This window comes from Lepisma saccharinum, chromosome 5, assembly GCF_977018435.1.
Source record: "Lepisma saccharinum chromosome 5, izLepSacc3.1, whole genome shotgun sequence".
Lineage (NCBI taxonomy): Eukaryota > Metazoa > Arthropoda > Insecta > Zygentoma > Lepismatidae > Lepisma > Lepisma saccharinum.
The window spans coordinates 72,644,193-72,662,636 of NC_139233.1; the positions used below are offsets into that span (position 1 = coordinate 72,644,193).

Consider the following 18,444-nt stretch of genomic DNA (forward strand, 5'->3'; position numbering starts at 1 on the left):
TGCGCCCATCTTGGCTCCAGGCATTGCGTGTCCCTACGCGATCCTTTGCCACCCGCAAAACCCTCTGTCTGTTGGGAGTTAGCGACTCTGTAATTAATAGGGACGAGTTCTTTAGCATCTTCTTCGACTTCCACACCTCGTTCCTGGAGCGGTAGCTTACAAATTTCACTATAATGGGGCGTTTTCCCGATCTCAAAACTTCCGCAGACGATCTTTTCGGAGGGCCAAGCCTATGGCACCGGTCAACGTGCTCTAGCTTGATGTGCTGCAACTGAAGCTTATTTTGTAAAGTCTGGAGCACGATGCTGTCCACGTCTTCGTTGGTGGTTTCGGGGACCCCATGCAGCAAAATGCAGTTCCTCCTAGAGTACTGCGCTAGGTCATCTATTTCAATGGTGTTCTTGTGTATCTGCTTGTTCATGGTCTCTAGGTCTCGCCGCAGCTCTGTCATGGAGTCGCTCGTCGATCTCTTAAATTGCACAAACTCCTCTCTGAGGTTCAGGAGTGACTTGCGGAGGTCAGCATCTTCTTGCACCGATCCATGGTTGTCTAGTAACTCATCAAGCCGTTGCTGGAATGCTTCCATAGTTTTGCCTATTTCTTCCACTTTGGTCGAAACAATTGATAGTGTAGGCTTGGACATGATGACAACCCCGAAGATCCACACGGTGAAGCAATTGACCTGGCGGAAGATGTGGCAACGTACAGCGGTGGAGAATAGAATGCCAGGCTAGCTGAGGGGTGAAAGCGCGGAGCTCTATTCAAGCACGTCCATCCACTACAACAACTGAACATCTTATTGTTAGGTTGTTTTCTTTTTCCTTTATCTTCTTGGCATTGTTGATAAACAGTTTATTTTCCACCTACTTGATCTTCCTCACACTAGAGCAAAAATTTCAGCTTCTTTGAAGGTATCACCAAGTCGTGCTCAGGAAATTATTTATTGTAAGTTGTAACGTGAAGGGCAGTTTTGTTGTTAATACGTTCTATGTATTTGTTTCCAAGCAACATGTCTAGTAAATGTAACATTTCAGGCTTTTTCAAAAACTGTTAGGCAGTAGGCTTACCATATTTTTTTGGGTCCAACCCAGGACATATTCGCGATCAACTCGTTACTGCTGAATTTCAGTTGTTTTTTTTTTACAAAAATAAATTCATATTACTTAAAAGCCTTAACATTTTATTGGAACATTAAACTATAAATTGTACAAGAGAGAACACTAACATTATTTTCTAAAATCAATCAATTAATTTTCAAATATTTAATTGAATAATACATTTTCTGATGTTTAGGAAACCTCTCTGTTCTAGGTAGCATTATCTGTTAGTTGACTCAGTTTTGCTTTTCACTACATTATGATGTAATCAAGGGGTCCTGGGTTCGATTCCCGATGGAGGCACATAGTGGTTCGGAACCCACTTTAAACTGTAGGTCCAGTCTCGATTAGCCTTACTGTGCATAAAGTGGACTTAAAACACCAAATCATTTAATCACTAGATATGATTTTTTTTTTCAGAAATGGCTTTTTTTTTTAATACCATCATAAAATTCAATATTATATGAATATTCAATACCGGTAGCTATTTTCATGTTCAGATTCTTAAAACCCCGGATATTTTGCAATCCCTGACATCACCTCAGACAGCACTAAAAAACCAGGACTGTCTGGGCTATTCCCAGACATATGGTAAGCCTATTAGGAAGAGGACCAAGGGTCATGAAGAAGTTTTACAGTTTGATGTTGGCAATAGTGCGGCAGAAGGGATTTTAACGAAGACAAAGTTGCTGTGCACTTTGCATTTTGTGCTGAAGTGGCAGACGGAAGGTACAATGTGCTTTTGTATCTCCATGGGTTATATTGAAAAGGTTAAAAAATTGTGATTTTAGAGACAAGAATAATTTCATTTTGTATTTCACTACATAGTTTAATAACTGCAACGTGTATCTGAATGTTTAGGCTGTACGACCACCTTCTTGGAGTAAAAGACTTAATACATAGCATCATGGACGTCCAGGGAGAGGGCAAGGGAGCACAGCCTTCTTGGAAAATGAATGTCAATCTTAAGTTATTATATTTCACTGCAATATTAACTGCAATTAGAGAGCAGTTTATTCCTGCTTTTTGCTATTTTTGCCTCCGCATTATGCTAAACCTTATCTTCCAAGGGAAAGTAAACTGTCCTCCCCCCCCCCTTCCATTGTGGCACCTTGCTCCCTTAGTTTTGAAAGGTTGCATGCGTGTTTCATGTTTTCCTTATTGTCTGCATTGCACCCCCTAAATTTCTCTCCGCACCCCCTCAGCACTAGTGCCGCTGCTGTCAAAGGTGCAACCTTCGGTAGTGTTGCGGTCGACCAGATTTTGCAGACATGTGACGTGGGTATGTATAGAAAGCTCCGCATGGTGGCAAACATAAAGGAAGTTCGTGAATTTACAAGCACTGTCTATGATTTCCACGAAACGGGGCACACAGTTATGGATGACCTTATAGGTCAATTCTGGGACTTTAATGCGGGACCAATGGCTGGGCTCAAAGGTGCCCAAATTGATTGCATGGTACATAGGAGAAATCATGTCCAAGGGAAGCAGGGGAGTCTCGAATAGGAGATGGAAGGAGTGAGAGTCCACTTCATAGTTAATAAGGAAAACATTTGTTAGTAAATAAAACAAGCCAACATCGGTGGAATACAGTGTGTTCTTAAATAAGGGGTGCCCCTGAAAAAAAAAATACGAAGCCAAGTTGGGGCAAGCATATGATATGACAGTTTATTCAAGGAAAGTTCCATTATTAAAAAGTCTATACGTTCAAAAAGCTGTGAAGCTTGTAAAAGGGGCGAGAATGTGCCTTTCTTCGTTATAAATATTACAGAATTGAACTATAAGGTCCTCCTTTAATTCCAGGATGGAACATTTCAAAAAACAAGTTAAAATTGCTGAGACCAGCACTAGAAAGATTTAAAAGATTAAAAAGAATTGAACGCTTTCCTCTAGAATGTACGGACGAATTTGCCCGAGTTACACCCGAGCCGTGTTCCTGTACTAAAAAAGAGAAAATAATCAAGCTTGGTGGCAGCACTGTCCGGAATGTATTCTCCCCATACCCGAAACAGCCATGCTGCAGCTGCTTTAATATAAGAGTAGTCACTGTGTCACTATGGCATGTCGTACTGAGGTGGCATCCAACATTGAAGTGTGCTCCATTGTCTAATTTTTGTGGACACAAAGGCATAATTAGAGTGAAATACATCGCCAAATTGTCAAGGTGTATGGTGAGAATGCAATGTCCCCCCTTGATCAGGAAATGGTGCCAGATGTTCGAATAGGAAAGAACGAACATGAACGACGAAGAGTGTGTTTGGCAGTCAGCAACTGTGAACACTATCGACAAAACGGAGCATGTTAATGCAATCATCCTTGCCAACGGCAACATGAAAATTAAAAGAGATTGCAAGTGAACTGAACATATCATATGATAGTGTATCTGTGCTGATTCATGACTAGTTGGGTGTATAGTAAACTGTGCTCTCACTGGATGCTGTGATTGTTAACCGATGAGCACAAAAGTCAACTCAATTGAAATTGGATGGAATTTTTACACACAAGAAATAAAAAAACTGGTCACACGATTCAAAAAGTGTTTGGAATACCTTGGTGACTATGTCAAAAAAAATTAAATGTTCATACATTTTTGTCCAATAATAATTTTCTTTCTAATGTTTTTTTTTATACAGGGGGGGGGGGGTGTAACTTACTTTTTGATCTAGTAATAGGATATATAAAAAAAAAAGCCGTATCATGCTGAAGGCGTGACTCCAACCCACGACCCCAGGCATCATAAATCAATAAGCTAATCAATTCGTCAAGGGGTTCAGCCAAAGCGCTGGCAGTTAGCATCTTACAAGCAGATTACACCAGTGATTGTTAGTGGAGTTGTAAAACTCCGCTGTCACGGCATTAGGCCGGAAGAATATGAAAATAAGTAAACACAGCTTTATGCTAACAGCACCATTGGCGACAGATGCGGTCTCATCAATGGTTTTAATGATCAGAAGTTCAAATTCCATTTAAATAGTTCGCGTGAGAATATCTCACCCTCAGTTGTTTCAGTTTTACCTCAGATGTAATAATTGCAATAGAGTTCCGTAGTTGTTGCTAGAAAAGGAAAGAGTTGTCGGGACGTATAGTTAGAATACTGGGACTATGCTAGTGTTAGGAGCATAAAGTTGCACTCCCTAGAACGTTTTATATCAGGGTAGGACCTCGTCTACTAGAACCAGCGGAGAAGATCATCGCTACCAAACTACAGGCACGAACATTCCTTTATCATGTCCTCACCCTGCCTGTTCAGTCAGTAGAAGTGTTTTCTATTTAATGTTGTGAGTTTTCCATCATTTATCTGGGGTGTCACCCCATATGCTTTGCGTTCCTCTTGCTAAGCAAGCGAGTTGCCTTAAGTAACGATCCCCTAAAATCTACTTTAGATTTAGATGGTATAGGACAGGTCAAATGTCTTTTGATACCTAGATCTATATTTTGTTGATGTTTATTTGTTGCCAGTGGAGGCCCCTGTTGAATATTTGCATGTGCTGGAGAAGGCTTTGTTGTGTCTACCTGTGAATTTTGAGTAATCTTTCCTTCTACTATTATATTCCCTCCTGTATAGATAGATGTTTGCGGTTGTTTGTAAGCAAGTTCAAAGTTTCCAGTGCTTGCATTTGGATCCTTACGTCTATCAACCACAACTGTAAATATACAATAATTGTATAATTAGTCTCGAATTACAATGCAGGGTTTCAGAGACTAGTGTTCAATAATTTCTTAAATGTTTGCATAACCACAGTTGCTAATTATTAAAGATAAAATACAGATCTTGTGGCTTACCTTGTATGCCACACATAAGTAAGATCTGTATTTTATCTTTAATAACACTGTTCAACAATGGTTTTGTTAAAAGTAAAATTTCAGCGGTTCTTTATGTTTTGCCACCTGCTGATTCCGAAAATGAAGTCAGAAATTGTCAATCACCCACCATTTTTTTGTAACAATAAAAATATAATTCTGCATTATTATTGCAGCATGCAGTCCATAATTAGCTGATTGGTAGGCAATATTTAAAATACTTTTATGTCTTTGCTCCAACAATACACTAGTAACTATATGCCTTTGATGTCTGCATGAATGACAACAATTAAACTTGTTAAGCAATCCAACTGAAAAATTTGACAACGATTAACTTTTCAACACAATGCTGTGATTTAAATGTTATGTCTACTACTCATATTAGTAGCAAGTTGTCTGGAGGAAAGAAGCTTTTCCTGAGTGTTCTTCAGTTCCAGTGAGTGTTTCGAAGCAAAGACAGAATCATGTCAAGAAGTTGCGTAAACGACAGGAACATTTTTTGTTATATCTGTGGTGAGTTGACCTTAAAAGCAAATAGAAGAACATTTACTCCTCGTGTAAGAAGAGCTTTTGAGTGTTACTTTGACAATAAGATAGACGAAAACAAGAAATGGGCCCCTGATATATGTTGTGCGAACTGTGTAACGCTTTTGAATATTTGGCTGAAAGGATCTCGTTATATGCCTTTTGGAGTTCCTATGATATGGCGGGAACCTAAGGATCATATAACAGACTGCTATTTTTGCTGACAAATATATCTGGGATAAATTCGAAATCAAGGCATACAGTGAAATATCCATCACTAGAATCAGCAACAAGACCGGTGCCTCATGGACCTGGAGTTCCCATACCTGCTCCACCAGATGACATAAGTGTAATGGAAGAAAGTGAAAGTGTTCCTAACAATGTAGCGAATTGCATAATGATCCTGATTTTGTGGGGAGAGTTTCAACAGCTGAACCTCACTTAATAACTCAAGAGGATCTTAACGATTTAGTTCGAAATCTAGAGTTAAGTAATGGTAAAGCAGAACTGCTTGCATCGCGATTAAAAGGATGGCATTTGTTGGAGAGTGATACTAGAGTTACTTTTTCCGGCAACGCCAAAAAAACTTTGTAGATATGTATGCTGAAGATAAGGACCTTGTTTTCTGTTGTAAGATCGATGGTCTATTAGAGTCACTACGTGTTGTCCATAAAAGTGAAGAATGGCGTTTGTTTTTAGACTCTTCGAAAACAAGTTTGAAAGGAGTGCTACTGCACAATTGAAATAAATATCCAAGCATTCCCGTAGCATATTCCTGGGGCTTGAAGGAAAGTTATGAAAAAATGAAACTGTTATTAACAAATATCCAGTACTGTAAATACTCTTGGCAGATATGTGGAGATTTAAAAGTTATTGCTATCTTCTTAGGATTGCAACTAGGTTACAACAAATTTTGCTTTTCCTGTGTAAATGGGTCAGCAGAGATAGAAAAAATCATTATTTTAAAAAGAACTGGCCGAAGAGAGAGTCCCTCATCGCAGGACAGGAGAATTTTGTTCATCCACCACTTGTAAGTTCAGACAAAATACGTGTTGCTATTATTACTGCATCCTCTCCACATAAAGCTTGGTATGATGAAGAATTTTGCAAAAGGAATGGCCCGTGAGGGTGGTGGATTTATGTTCTTCAAAGAGATGTTTCCGCAAATTACTGAGGCAAAAACTAAAAGAGGGAATATTTGTTGGCCCTCAAATCACGAAACTAATGAAAGATAATGATTTTGAAAAGAACCTAAATGAGCTGGAATTGGCTGCTTGGCAATCTTTCAAGGAAGTTTGCATAAATTTCCTCAGAAACTACAAGTCAGAAAATTACAGAGAACTTATCAGTAATTTGATTCAGAACTATCATGCTATGGGGTGTAATATGTGTCTGAAAATACACTTCTTAAACTCCCACCTCGTTTCTTCCCGCAAAACATTGGGACAATGAGCGACGAACATTGAGAACATTTCCACCAGAAAATAGGTGAAATGGAAAGGCGATACCAGGAAAAATGGACTCCAAATATGTTGGCAGATTATTGCTGGACACTAAAAAGAAATGTTCCTCAGGCAAAGTACAGCCAAAAATCAAGTTCGAAGACATTCTAGATATGCCATTGTTAGGGGCATGCATATTTTTGCCGAAAAAACGAAATTTGAAAAAAACACATTGTAGTGTTAAATTTTCATGTTTTTGAAAGGTGTGAGATGCATTTTGTGACCATATTTTGTCACGAAATAATGCGAAATGAACTGCAAAAAGCGAAATTAACTCTTAAACACGAAATTTAGGGTTTATTCACCGACGCGACACCTTCTGAGGTCTGAATTATCCTGAGAGTTATGCAATTCCCGGAAAATTGATTAATTCTGCTGTTAATATTGGAGAAGCAAAAATGGACTCCTTTACACAGAAATAAACTTAATACTCTGATAACTACATAAATGTGCTATTAGAAGTGAAATGTTAATTCTGTAGAATAAGTGTAGTTTTTTTAAATCAAATTTAGGATTATATCCACAATTTTAAAACCAAAATGTCTTTTTATATACCACTTTTCATCCAATTTTTCACCGCTATAACACCGATATTTTATTTTATTTACCGCTTTTGAACCTGAAATTGACTCTGTTTTTGTACCGAAATTTTGCTTTTTTATTTACCAAAAATATGTGCCTCTAGCCATTGTAAATAATATTGCATCGTATCACTATAAAGCTATATAAGATTTGTATGTACCTGATATTTTGTATGTACCCTGTTACTCAAATTTCATGGGTGATAGATAAATTCTGTAATTAGATTTGAAATCAGCACATCAAATTCAATTATAATCACCCACAACTTCCCTTTTAACAGACAAAAACTTCAATTTTGTTGGACAGTGTAATTAGTGTTCACATATCTACAAGTGAATTTCCGATAAAGGCCCTTGTAGGTGACTTCAAAATGTTGAGAGAAAGTCATTGTATTATACACATGAACAATTGCAAATAATTTTGAAACTGAATAATCTCCTACTTCAGGCTCACTTTCTCCAATGCATTCACATGTTGTCTTTGTTGATTATTATTTAAGAATCTATCTGTGCAAGGATTTACATTTAATGATACTAGACACTGTATTTTGTCTTGTATGACAGAATTCATGCTATTCCTAAGTTAATATACAGTATAACAAAAAGAAAGAAAGAAAGAGAGAGAGAGAGAGATTTCTAAAATTATAGAAGTTATTTTATGATTTGGTTCAGAGTGTGGTGTGGAGTAGTTGGTTTGTTTGCACACAGGATTTGTAGTAAAATCACAGCTCTGTTGTAGGATCGATCCCCACCACCGACAAAAATAAATTGTTCAAGTGAACACAAGAGAAAAGGTCTTTTCTCGAAATGCAGTGTTAGAATTGATGTAAGCAGTAGAAGCAATCAGGGCCATTCCTCCATGTACGAAGTGAGGAACTTCCTACAGTTTAATTATACTTATTTCCAGTTCTGTACTTTTTAAGAGTTTAATGAGCATTATAAAATTACGATCGTGCAATGTAGGTTCGCTACTCAACTGTCAAGAGTCAATCTACTATCTTTCGCTATTCAACTGTCTAGAGTCAATCCACTATCACTTTCTCGCTCCAGATCTGTTGCTTGCCGATGAGGGGCTGAGGAAGCTTTCTCGAAATACTACAGTCAGAAGGGTGAGGGGCACAGCAAGGGAGGGAGGGGGTTGCCCAGTTATATGTTCTGCGAGGAAGCTCCAGTGGTTTCCTCAATCAGTGATGCCAACCCAGGCCCGTAACCAGGCAGGGGATGGGGGCTCAGCCCCCCCCCCCTCCTGGCACTGCCACCAGCCCCCTTGACATTAGGTATTTGGTATTCTAATTTCTTTGATGTGAAGAGTGAAAAATGTAGACAGCATATATTATTTTGTTCACAATTTCGCGAGGGATAAATTCACAGAACATGAACAGCGGCTATTAGATTTGTTCATCTTGTTTGTGAGCAGAAGTCCAAGTACTGGCAAGTGTTTAGAAGATTCTCTAGTCTTTAGAATTTTTTTTTAAAAAGAGAGCTTCTTTATCTGTAACTTCCCTGCCCCTGTTGCATCCTCTCGTTTGACAAATATCTGGGACTTTAACGTCATCATCCACTCAACGTCCCTTTCACAGCTGCATCAAATGGCAACAGATCCATAGTTTTGGGAACAAAGAGGAGTTTTATTGCTTCGGCCGGGGCACGGTAGGCACTATCATTGAAGTGAATATTGTACATTTTTACTTGTGTGATATAAATGCCTGTATCATAAATAGTATAATGTGTGTATTAAGGGATGATGTCAGTAGCAGTCAATTAACACTTCAATAGATGTTTTAGAAGATCTAGAAAAAACTGTAGTATTTGCATGATATTTCTAAATTTTGTGTTTTATAATAATATAATGCCCCCCCCCCCATTTACCTTAATTTAATACTGTTAAACTTTTGAAAACTGGACTTCGTTTACAAAGGCCCCCCATGATAACCCATGAGCCCCCCTGGAGATCAATTCTAGCTACGGGCCTGTTCCAACCCCAGCATAATAGTTCTAAAGCTAGCAAAATTTGAATTTTGTTGGCACCTAGCACTCTGTGTTTGGCATAATGGTAAAATGCAGCATCATCTCAAAAACAAGCATCCCAGGGAAACAGAGAAATTGTATTCTAATTAAGACATTTTGAGAAAATATATATATTTTAAAAATCTCCAGATCTTGTTTGTACTTCTCCAGCGGACTTGTTTCCAACAAAAGGAAGTATGCTGACCAAGGGATAAGTTTTTACAGGCCCTGGTGTATTGTGGAGCATAATTTTGTTGCATTTAGCATAATTTAACAGTTAAAACAGCACTTTTTCTTATTAGGTGGCTTTTATTGGCACAGCTGTCCTCAATCCACACATGATAGACAGGGAGGGCCTGAAGCTAACATTATAAATGACTATAATACAGTCAACGAAGTTAGTAATAAGTTGTGTTTTATACAGCATATATTGATGCAATTGTAGGTTGAATTGTATCTTCTACAAATATGCTGTATAAAGAAGCAAACTGCAGGAGTACTAAGTGAGATGAGTGTAGAAGGTACAAGCGATACGTGTGACTGTGTAATTGAATGCATTTTCAAAAACTTTCCTCAGTCTGTTTACCATAACTTCCTATACCAAAAAAAATCCACGAGTCGCCACTGGAAGCAATGGATGTCCAAATATCACTGCATGCTAATTAGTAATATTATCAGAAAATTTATTGAACTCTTACGTTTATATCACCTGATACCAGTTGTATATATGTAGCACACACATAATATGACACACACCTACTTAGAATAATTAACCTTTTTTTGGGCATTATGTAAAAACAAAAACAAAAAAAAGAAGCCCCTAGCCATTATATAATACCTTTAACAATATCTTCAAGACACTGTGGGCACATTTTTGCAGTAACCTTGGTGCTGTGAATCATGCTTGGATAATGATTTATCTCAAGGAGCCAAGGGTTGAAATCTTCGCTCAGCATGAAGTCGGCTCCGTACAATTCAAAGAAGTTGTGCCTCCGATCCAAATGCTCTTGTGAAGCCAAGAGAACGGCTATCAAGCTTCTCTTTATTTTCGGATACACACGGAATTTCCAAATTTCCGGCTTCCCTATTTTCCTTGGGTAACAAATGAAAACAGAAATTAAACTTCAGTGATGACTATTATCACATACATTGCTCATAGCTTTGTACAGGCATCATATATTTTGTTGTGGTTAGTAATCAATGTTTTTACCATATTGACTGTTTATGCAGTTCGTTATGTTTGGAAATTATACACTTTTAAATATGTAGGTCGGAAGTAATACCGATTATCCTGTATATATATATTTGTTATTTTAAGTTATTCAGGATATTTGTAATTGTTTATGACAACTACACCTTATCAATTAAGAGTTTTGCTTCAAAACATTGATACATTCACATATTAGATAATATTATAGCCAAGGCCCACCAAGCAGCTTTACTATGTCAGTGCATCAAGTACAATTGTTGCTGTTTTCTGGATTTCAAGACTAGAGTCCACTACTATTAATTTCAACTAGCTTCACCCATGATGCTCAGTCAACCCAGAGATTTTAGAGCACCCACTGGCGATTGAACCCAGGGCCGCTTGCAGCAAAAGTGAGAGAACTAATGATTTGACTATATGGCAGCTCATGTTTATTGCTCTATGTTCTTAATTTTTCAAATCCAATATTCCAAAGTTATGTATTATTGCCATTTGCTACAACATATTTAGTTTCATTTTACACAAAATATCAAGGATGTACGAGGTCTATCCTGAAAATTCACATACTTTTTAAATTACGGGCCAACTGATATAATTGAATCTGAATGCATCTTGGACAACCCTGTAGCGGCAAGTTTTGTGTACTGTCTGCTGAAATCAGTTTGATCTATCCTCATTTGTTGCATTACGTTCATTTGTGTAAACACATGTTGACTGCGTTTTGTGATTTTACTTTTGAGGCTGAAATGAGTGAGTCAGAGGAGCAGCAGATTTGTATGAAACTCGGAAAATCTTTTATCAAGACACTTCAGATGTTAATAATAGCATTTGCAGATTCATCTTTAGAAGAGACTGCAACACAGTGGTGGAAACGTTTTAAGGAATGGTACACTTCTGTTGAAGATAATGCCCGTTCAGGAAGACCATCAATGTCAAAAACTGATTCAATTGTTAAAAAAATATAATGAAGTGATTCGCTCCAACTGTAGCCTGACATTTCATGAAGTAGCTGAAGAGGTTAATATCTCAAAACTGTGTGTCATGAGATTCTGGTTGCTGACATTATGAAAATGCGACGCCTCAGGGCAAAATTTGTGCTACAGCTGTTGTCAGAGGATCAAAATCAGATATGACTATAAGAGAGTTTTCTTTTTCCCCAAGAACTCGATGCCGCTTGTTCCCCAACCTCCATATCCACCACACTTCTTATTGTTCCCCTAATTAAAATCCACTCTCCAAGGTTATTGTTTTGAAGCCACTGACACCATTAAGGAAAATTTGCTACAGGAGCTGCGCAGCATCCCAGAAGAATCATTCCTTTCATGGCAGAAATGCTGGATTTGGTGCATAGACTGAGAAAGGGACTACTTCGAAGATGACAAAACTGACTAGCTTACTCAAGATACTCCTGGAAAGTACTGATGTCCCACATATTCTGAGTTGGTAAAGCTGGATCTCGCTCACCATTCCTGTATTTGTGCTGGACACTGTTGTTGCACAGATGCACTGATTCATGAAAATCTTTCAGGCTAAACTGCTGAGAGCAGAAACGCAGGTAGCATTCCCTGAAAGAAATCATAGCTTTACGTACATGAACTTTGCTGAAATTCAAGCAGGTCTGCCAACACTGCATTATACATACACAAAACATTATCTTTGCATTATATACAAAAAAAACCATATCTGTTAACAACGTACAATCACAGCAATCGATACCTATACCAATGGTGATACTCACTTTTCACCGATACTGATATTGATGCTTGAAAAATTCAAAATATTAAAGAATTACAACAGAATATTAAAACACCTGTTATGGAATCACAAAATATAACTTTTCACACAATATTAGTGCAAAATAAATGGAAACTTCAAGTTATGCACAATTTACAGAATAATTTGACTCTGCAGAAATGTCACATGAGATTTTTACAGACCATGTGAAAGACAAGGACACCGGAAAAGCATCAGGTGGTATCAGTAAATAAAATCCAACCGATACTTGCCAATATTGATACCACTGGTTTCGGTTGATACCGTTTGTGATATATAAATCTCGACTCAGTCTTAGATATAATAGTTTACTGCATATATCAGCAATGTTCTGTTTCTATATTCTCCCATTTCTCAGTTAAACGTACACTACTACTATCAAAATCTAATTAATTTGTCTCCAGTGCATACACAGCACTTTTATCAAATGCCAGGGAAATCCAACGCCTGTGTTGGTGCAACAAGATCTTATAATGCAGATAATAATAATTAGGCACAGACTGATACGAAATTACCTTGACCAATAAACTACAAAATGCTTGGATCTCAATAAAGTATCATTAGAAAATCTGCTGGTGCTGGTAACTGTTTTATGAAGTGCTGCCACATAGGCATTCAAGGCTGTAAACTACCGGCACTGGGGCAGTACATTCTCCAACCCACAGCTGATTAACAGCTTATCTTTTTTTCCTCTTACCAACACGACAGTAACAATATTGCACCGATATGACACACACTTCATGAAAAATATTAACAGGGAGTTTTAACCATGGTGAATTCTACACATATTTATTCAAAGTACGGTTTTTATTTCATGTCACTGTACTACGAGGGTGAATCAAATATGAACGAGCCTTGTGCGGGAAAACAAAATTTATTGAAGGAAACGGAGACATTGCCACATCCTATTTTTCTACATAGTCTCCGCCCTTAGTGATACATTTTTCCCAACATTGTGGTAGGTTCTTGATGCCGTTGTCGTAGAATGAAGTTGGGCAGGTAGCCAACCAGTTGCGCACAAAGGTTTCCACCTGATCGTTGGTCGCAAATTGCTCGCCCCCAAGTGCTTCTTTGAGGGGTCCGAACAGGTGAAAATCACATGGTGAAAGGTCTGGGCTGTACAGTGGATGCGGAAGCGGTTCCCAGTGCATTTCCACCAGTTTCTGCTGCGTAACACCTGCTGTATGGGGTCTGGCATTGTCGTGGAGGAACAAGACCTGGCGGATGGGACAGCCTCGTCGTTTGCGTCGATACTGCACCTTAACTTGATCCAGGAGGCCGCAGTAGTAGGGTGCGTTGATGGTCCGACGTTCGTGTAAGAAATCCACCAGTAGGATCCCCCTCCAGTCCCAAAACACCGTGGCCAACACCTTCCCCGCAGACAACCAAACTTTGCCCTTCACGAGGTTTCCTTCGCCTTTCCTCCTCCACTCCATGCTGGCACGCTTGGATGCTGGGGTGTAATGATGCACCCATGTCTCGTCACAGATAACGATGCGATGCAAAAACACTTCCCCTTCCACATCAAAACGAGTGTGAAGCTGGCGAGCAATGCGAACTCGGTCATCTTTTTGAGCAACATTCAGCAGCTTGGGAACCCACCGAGCTGTGATTTTGAGGAAGCCCAAATGCTTTGTGATGATTGATTGGACACTTCCATAGCTCACACCAAGTTCTGCCCCAATTTGCTTCACAGTGACTCGGCGATCCTGTTCGACAAGCTCACGAACACGAGCCATGTTGTCATTCGTCACACTGGTGCAAGGACGACGGAGGTGCACTTCATTTGCAACACGTTCACGGCTTTGCTGGAATTAATTACACCACACTTCACTCTTGCCCACGAGAGGGTACCATTCCCAAAGTGAGCCTGCAGTCTTCGGTAAATTTTGGCCGGTTTGACGTTTTTCTGTGTGAGGAACTTGATGATTATGCTTTGTGCAACAGACACTGGCACACTCTGCTCACTCATCGTGAGAGATACTAAACGAAGCATGCGACACGCCGGCTGTTATGGTTCCTGTATCATGACAGCCCCACCTACCAGCCGCACATGCCCAATCACACCCTGCTACCCATTCTGATGCTTAGCCAATCAAGGCTCGTTCATATTTCATTCACCCTCGTACCTTTAGGTGAATTTTAACAATGAGGATGAATGACAAATTGTTGAAATAGATGAAAGTACAAGCAGCAATATTAAACATCCACATGAACAAAAACAAATCTCTGCGCAAGTAGTGGCGCGAGTTGGCACCACCAATGGACACGAGAGAGGGAATGGGATTGTGTGGAGGGGAGGGAAAGCAACTGCAGTTACCAGCCTTTGCAGCAGCTTGTAATGCTTCGCTCTGCCCACTCGATTCCACACTTCCCTTCTCCGCTGCAATGCATGGTCTTGCGACAGAGAATAGAAATTTATGCAAAAAATGACTTGAACCCAGTTCTCTGGCATACAGTGACTAGAAGATACTGATCACATCATCAGATACATAGTAATAGATAATAGGTCCTGTCAACATCATCAGTGTTTCAAAGGCAACACAACCCATTGGTAGGGACATGAAGTTTTAGTTTTATTTTCCCCTAAATTTCGATGTTATTTTTTACTGCAATTTGGTGTTATTTTTCACAGTTTAGGGCAAAACTCGGTGTTATTAATTTAAAATTTGTGTTATTTTTTTTCGTGCATTTTTACTATACCTTCTATGCTTAATATTTTCTTTTTTTAGTTCTGGAAAATTGAGACAAATTTTAGTTTTAAAGACAAAAGAATATATTCAAGGCTTACCTTTGAGAGAAATGACCAAATTTCTTCCATTTGGAAAAATATTTCATCTCATCAGAAAGTAAATATGTAATGTTTATTGAATGATATCACCCAAATCTTTGAACAAAGTCATATACAACACATTTCCCTAACAATACTAAAAAATCTGCGACCTCAAAATACCGTTTTGTGTACACACGCGTACATGCCCATAACCCCTAAAGCCCTCCCCTGCAACACAACTATGAAACTTCCCTTCTATTCCCAAATTCTATTTCAGGTCTGCGCCAAACTACAATAAATGAAGCATGACAATCTCTTTTGAATCAAACTTTCACTAGCTAGACTTGAAACGACAGATATAATCGCACTTCAGGTAGTTCTTTATGAACAGAAGAATTGTTATCCCCAGTTTATATTGCATTATTCGCGGCGTTTTTCATGTTAAAGTGAAACATTCAGTGTTATTCTGAAAAATGGCAAAATTCGCGTTATTTCACGATTCCAAAACACTGAAAACTTGCCTCCTTTACCTACCCAAATACATTTTAAACACTTTATTTTTGCTTTCCTCAACTTTTTGGTGTTATTGTTAAAATGAAAACTTCACGTCCCTACCCATTGGGTATCACACTGAGGCAATTCCACACAGGTAAAACAGAAGAAGTGAAAAAAAATCAGGTGAAACCAGGGCTGCATAATATGACGGAGAACCAAGGTTCAAGTCCTGGTTGACCCTGCATTTTTTTTATTTTTTTGCTTATGAGCCCATGACAACATGGGAAACAAAGGAAATTCTTGCCAATAAGAAATCTAAAATGAATTTTACGTTTCTGCACAATAAATTATTTTGAAATGTACTGCTTACTTGTATGTCCAGATAGTGAGAGGGTGTGTGTCTGTTAGAAGAAACCACTGGCGTACATCAAACTTGGTGTTGTAAACCAACAATGGCCGTTCTGAAACAAAAGTGCAATTTTTTTTTTTTAAATCATGATGGTATTATCAGAAAATATCAGTTTCTACCCATTATCTTATGATTTACATAAAATGACAACTTAGACTTTCACAGAGCCCAAATTATCCTAGGGAGTGCAACGAACACAAAATTTCATGAACGAATGACAATTATTTTCAGTTTTTATTTGGGTTTTGGTTATTTTAGGTCACTTTACTACCTCTTGAGCTCATCTTGGCAGGTTTTGTAGAGATTAAGTGTCAGTCCCTTACTGGAACTCTGACGTATGAAATCATATACTGTCTTCTTCTTGGCCATTGCAGTGTACAAGGCTCATTCAATATATAATCAGAAATATGTTGTAAACGGACATATGTTACAAGCACCAAAAGAACTACACTACTATGTTTCAATATAGTCCACCCTAGTTCAATCCACCTATCCCAGCACTTGATAAGGACACTGATTCCACAGGAAAAAATTCTTTTGGACGCGTGCGTAACCACTCATGCATCGCTGACTGGACTTTGCCATCATTCTGGAACCTCGATCCACTTAGTGCATCTTTCAGTGAGCCAAAGGTGTGGAAATCAGAAGGTGCGAGATCAGGCAAATATGGAGGGTGGGGTAAGCACTCAAACTTTAGGTTCTTGATGGTAGACAATGTGACATTGGCAGTTTGTGGTCTCGCATTGTCATGGAGCAAAAGCACACCAGTGGGCACCAGACCACATTGTCTCTGCAGAATGGCTGGTTTCAGTTTTTCACGCAAAAGGTTGGAGTAGGTGGTACTGTTTACATTATGACCTCTTGTAATGTTGTAATATTACCTCTAGTAATGTTCAGGAATTGGCCTCTTGTGATCCCAAAACATATTAACATGACCTTTCTGGCACTCTGTTGAGCACACACCTTCTTCGATCTGGGAGACGAAGGATGTCGCCATTCTATTTTTGTCTTCTCAACCCACTTGTACACTTGTGATCGACTCATACAGTTGTCACCATACTGAACTGTCATGTGGAGATGAATTTTTATCGGTTTCACACCTTCACTCAACAAAAATCTCACGACACTTCGCTGTTCCAGCTTGGAGCACTCTTGTAAGGGTGCCGCCATCTTGTGTAACTGTTTCCCAGCATCCCGTGCACGAGGCAGGTGTGCCAGCCCCAGCTGTGAATAGCTTACAGATGCCTTCACAAAATAACAAACATATAACCATCACGGTTGAATTTTAGATTTTTAATACTACTTTTACAGTTATTTATTGAATGCACCTTGTAGTTCCCATATTTGCTTGATGTCGTTCTTGCCACTGTTGCAGTAATAGGCCATGTTAATTGGTTTATACACTGAATCTTGCAGGGGGGATTCCTGATTGGCCAATGTTTGTTTCCTGCAATTCACCCATAATCTGTACCAGCAGGATGCTGCTCAACTTTCCTTTTCCGTTCTAATTCACTGTCCATATCATTTGCATTGTCACCCATCCATGTGCTGTCTGAAGGGGACTCTGCTTGACTTTCTTCGGCTTCTTTCTTTGTGCAAGGCTTATGCATCACTGGTTTTCTTGCTGTCTTTATGTTGTCCTATGAGATTTACTAGCTGGGAAGTTTGTATATGTTCCTTCCAGGATCACATTGTCCAAGTTAAGCAATTGTTGGATTCACATGATGCAGCTGGGCTGCCCAGAACTTAATCTTCTTCCTTTGCATAAAATGGTGGAGTCTCCTGATTTGTCCCATCATAGATCTCCACATTTGGTGTGATGCAGATTACATTTGGAACTGGTTCTGACATTTACCTGATTCCTGTATGTTATTATTTAGTAGATATAAGGTGCATTTTTTGCATGACAAAAATAAAAATGTTAATAGAAACGATTAGGATTGAGCCAATACCACTTTGAACAGATACCTATGCTGATATATACTTATCAATTTCCACCAATGCTTAAAAAATTGTAACAATTAGAAGTTGTTCAAAATATTGATTCATATTAGTGTGTGAGTATTGCATTCCAATCACATGCTTCAATTTACAAAGAGTTTTGCTTTAAAATATTCAAGAATTACAACATTATGTAATCACAAAATCCATTTTTTTTCACAATACTAGTGAAAAATATATGGAATATTCAAATTTTGCATAATTTCCAAGATAACCAAACTCCACAAAAGTGTTGTGTGGCATTTTGTGGACCCCATGGAAGATCAAGATTTC

The 18,444-nt window shown here is 38.6% G+C and overlaps 1 protein-coding gene across 1 annotated transcript in view; it reads right to left on the minus strand.

Annotated features, from left to right (window-relative positions):
* LOC145988392 (tubulin glycylase 3A-like) overlaps positions 1–18,444 on the minus strand; it is a 63,618-nt gene that overhangs the window by 9,488 nt on the left and 35,686 nt on the right. Inside the window, exons 9-11 of the mRNA XM_083123271.1 lie at positions 16,132–16,222; positions 12,118–12,285; positions 10,352–10,605 (exon numbers count right to left, since the gene is read on the minus strand). Of these exons, the coding sequence (XP_082979397.1) occupies positions 10,352–10,605; positions 12,118–12,285; positions 16,132–16,222 (513 nt within the window). The remainder of the gene's footprint in view (positions 1–10,351; positions 10,606–12,117; positions 12,286–16,131; positions 16,223–18,444) is intronic.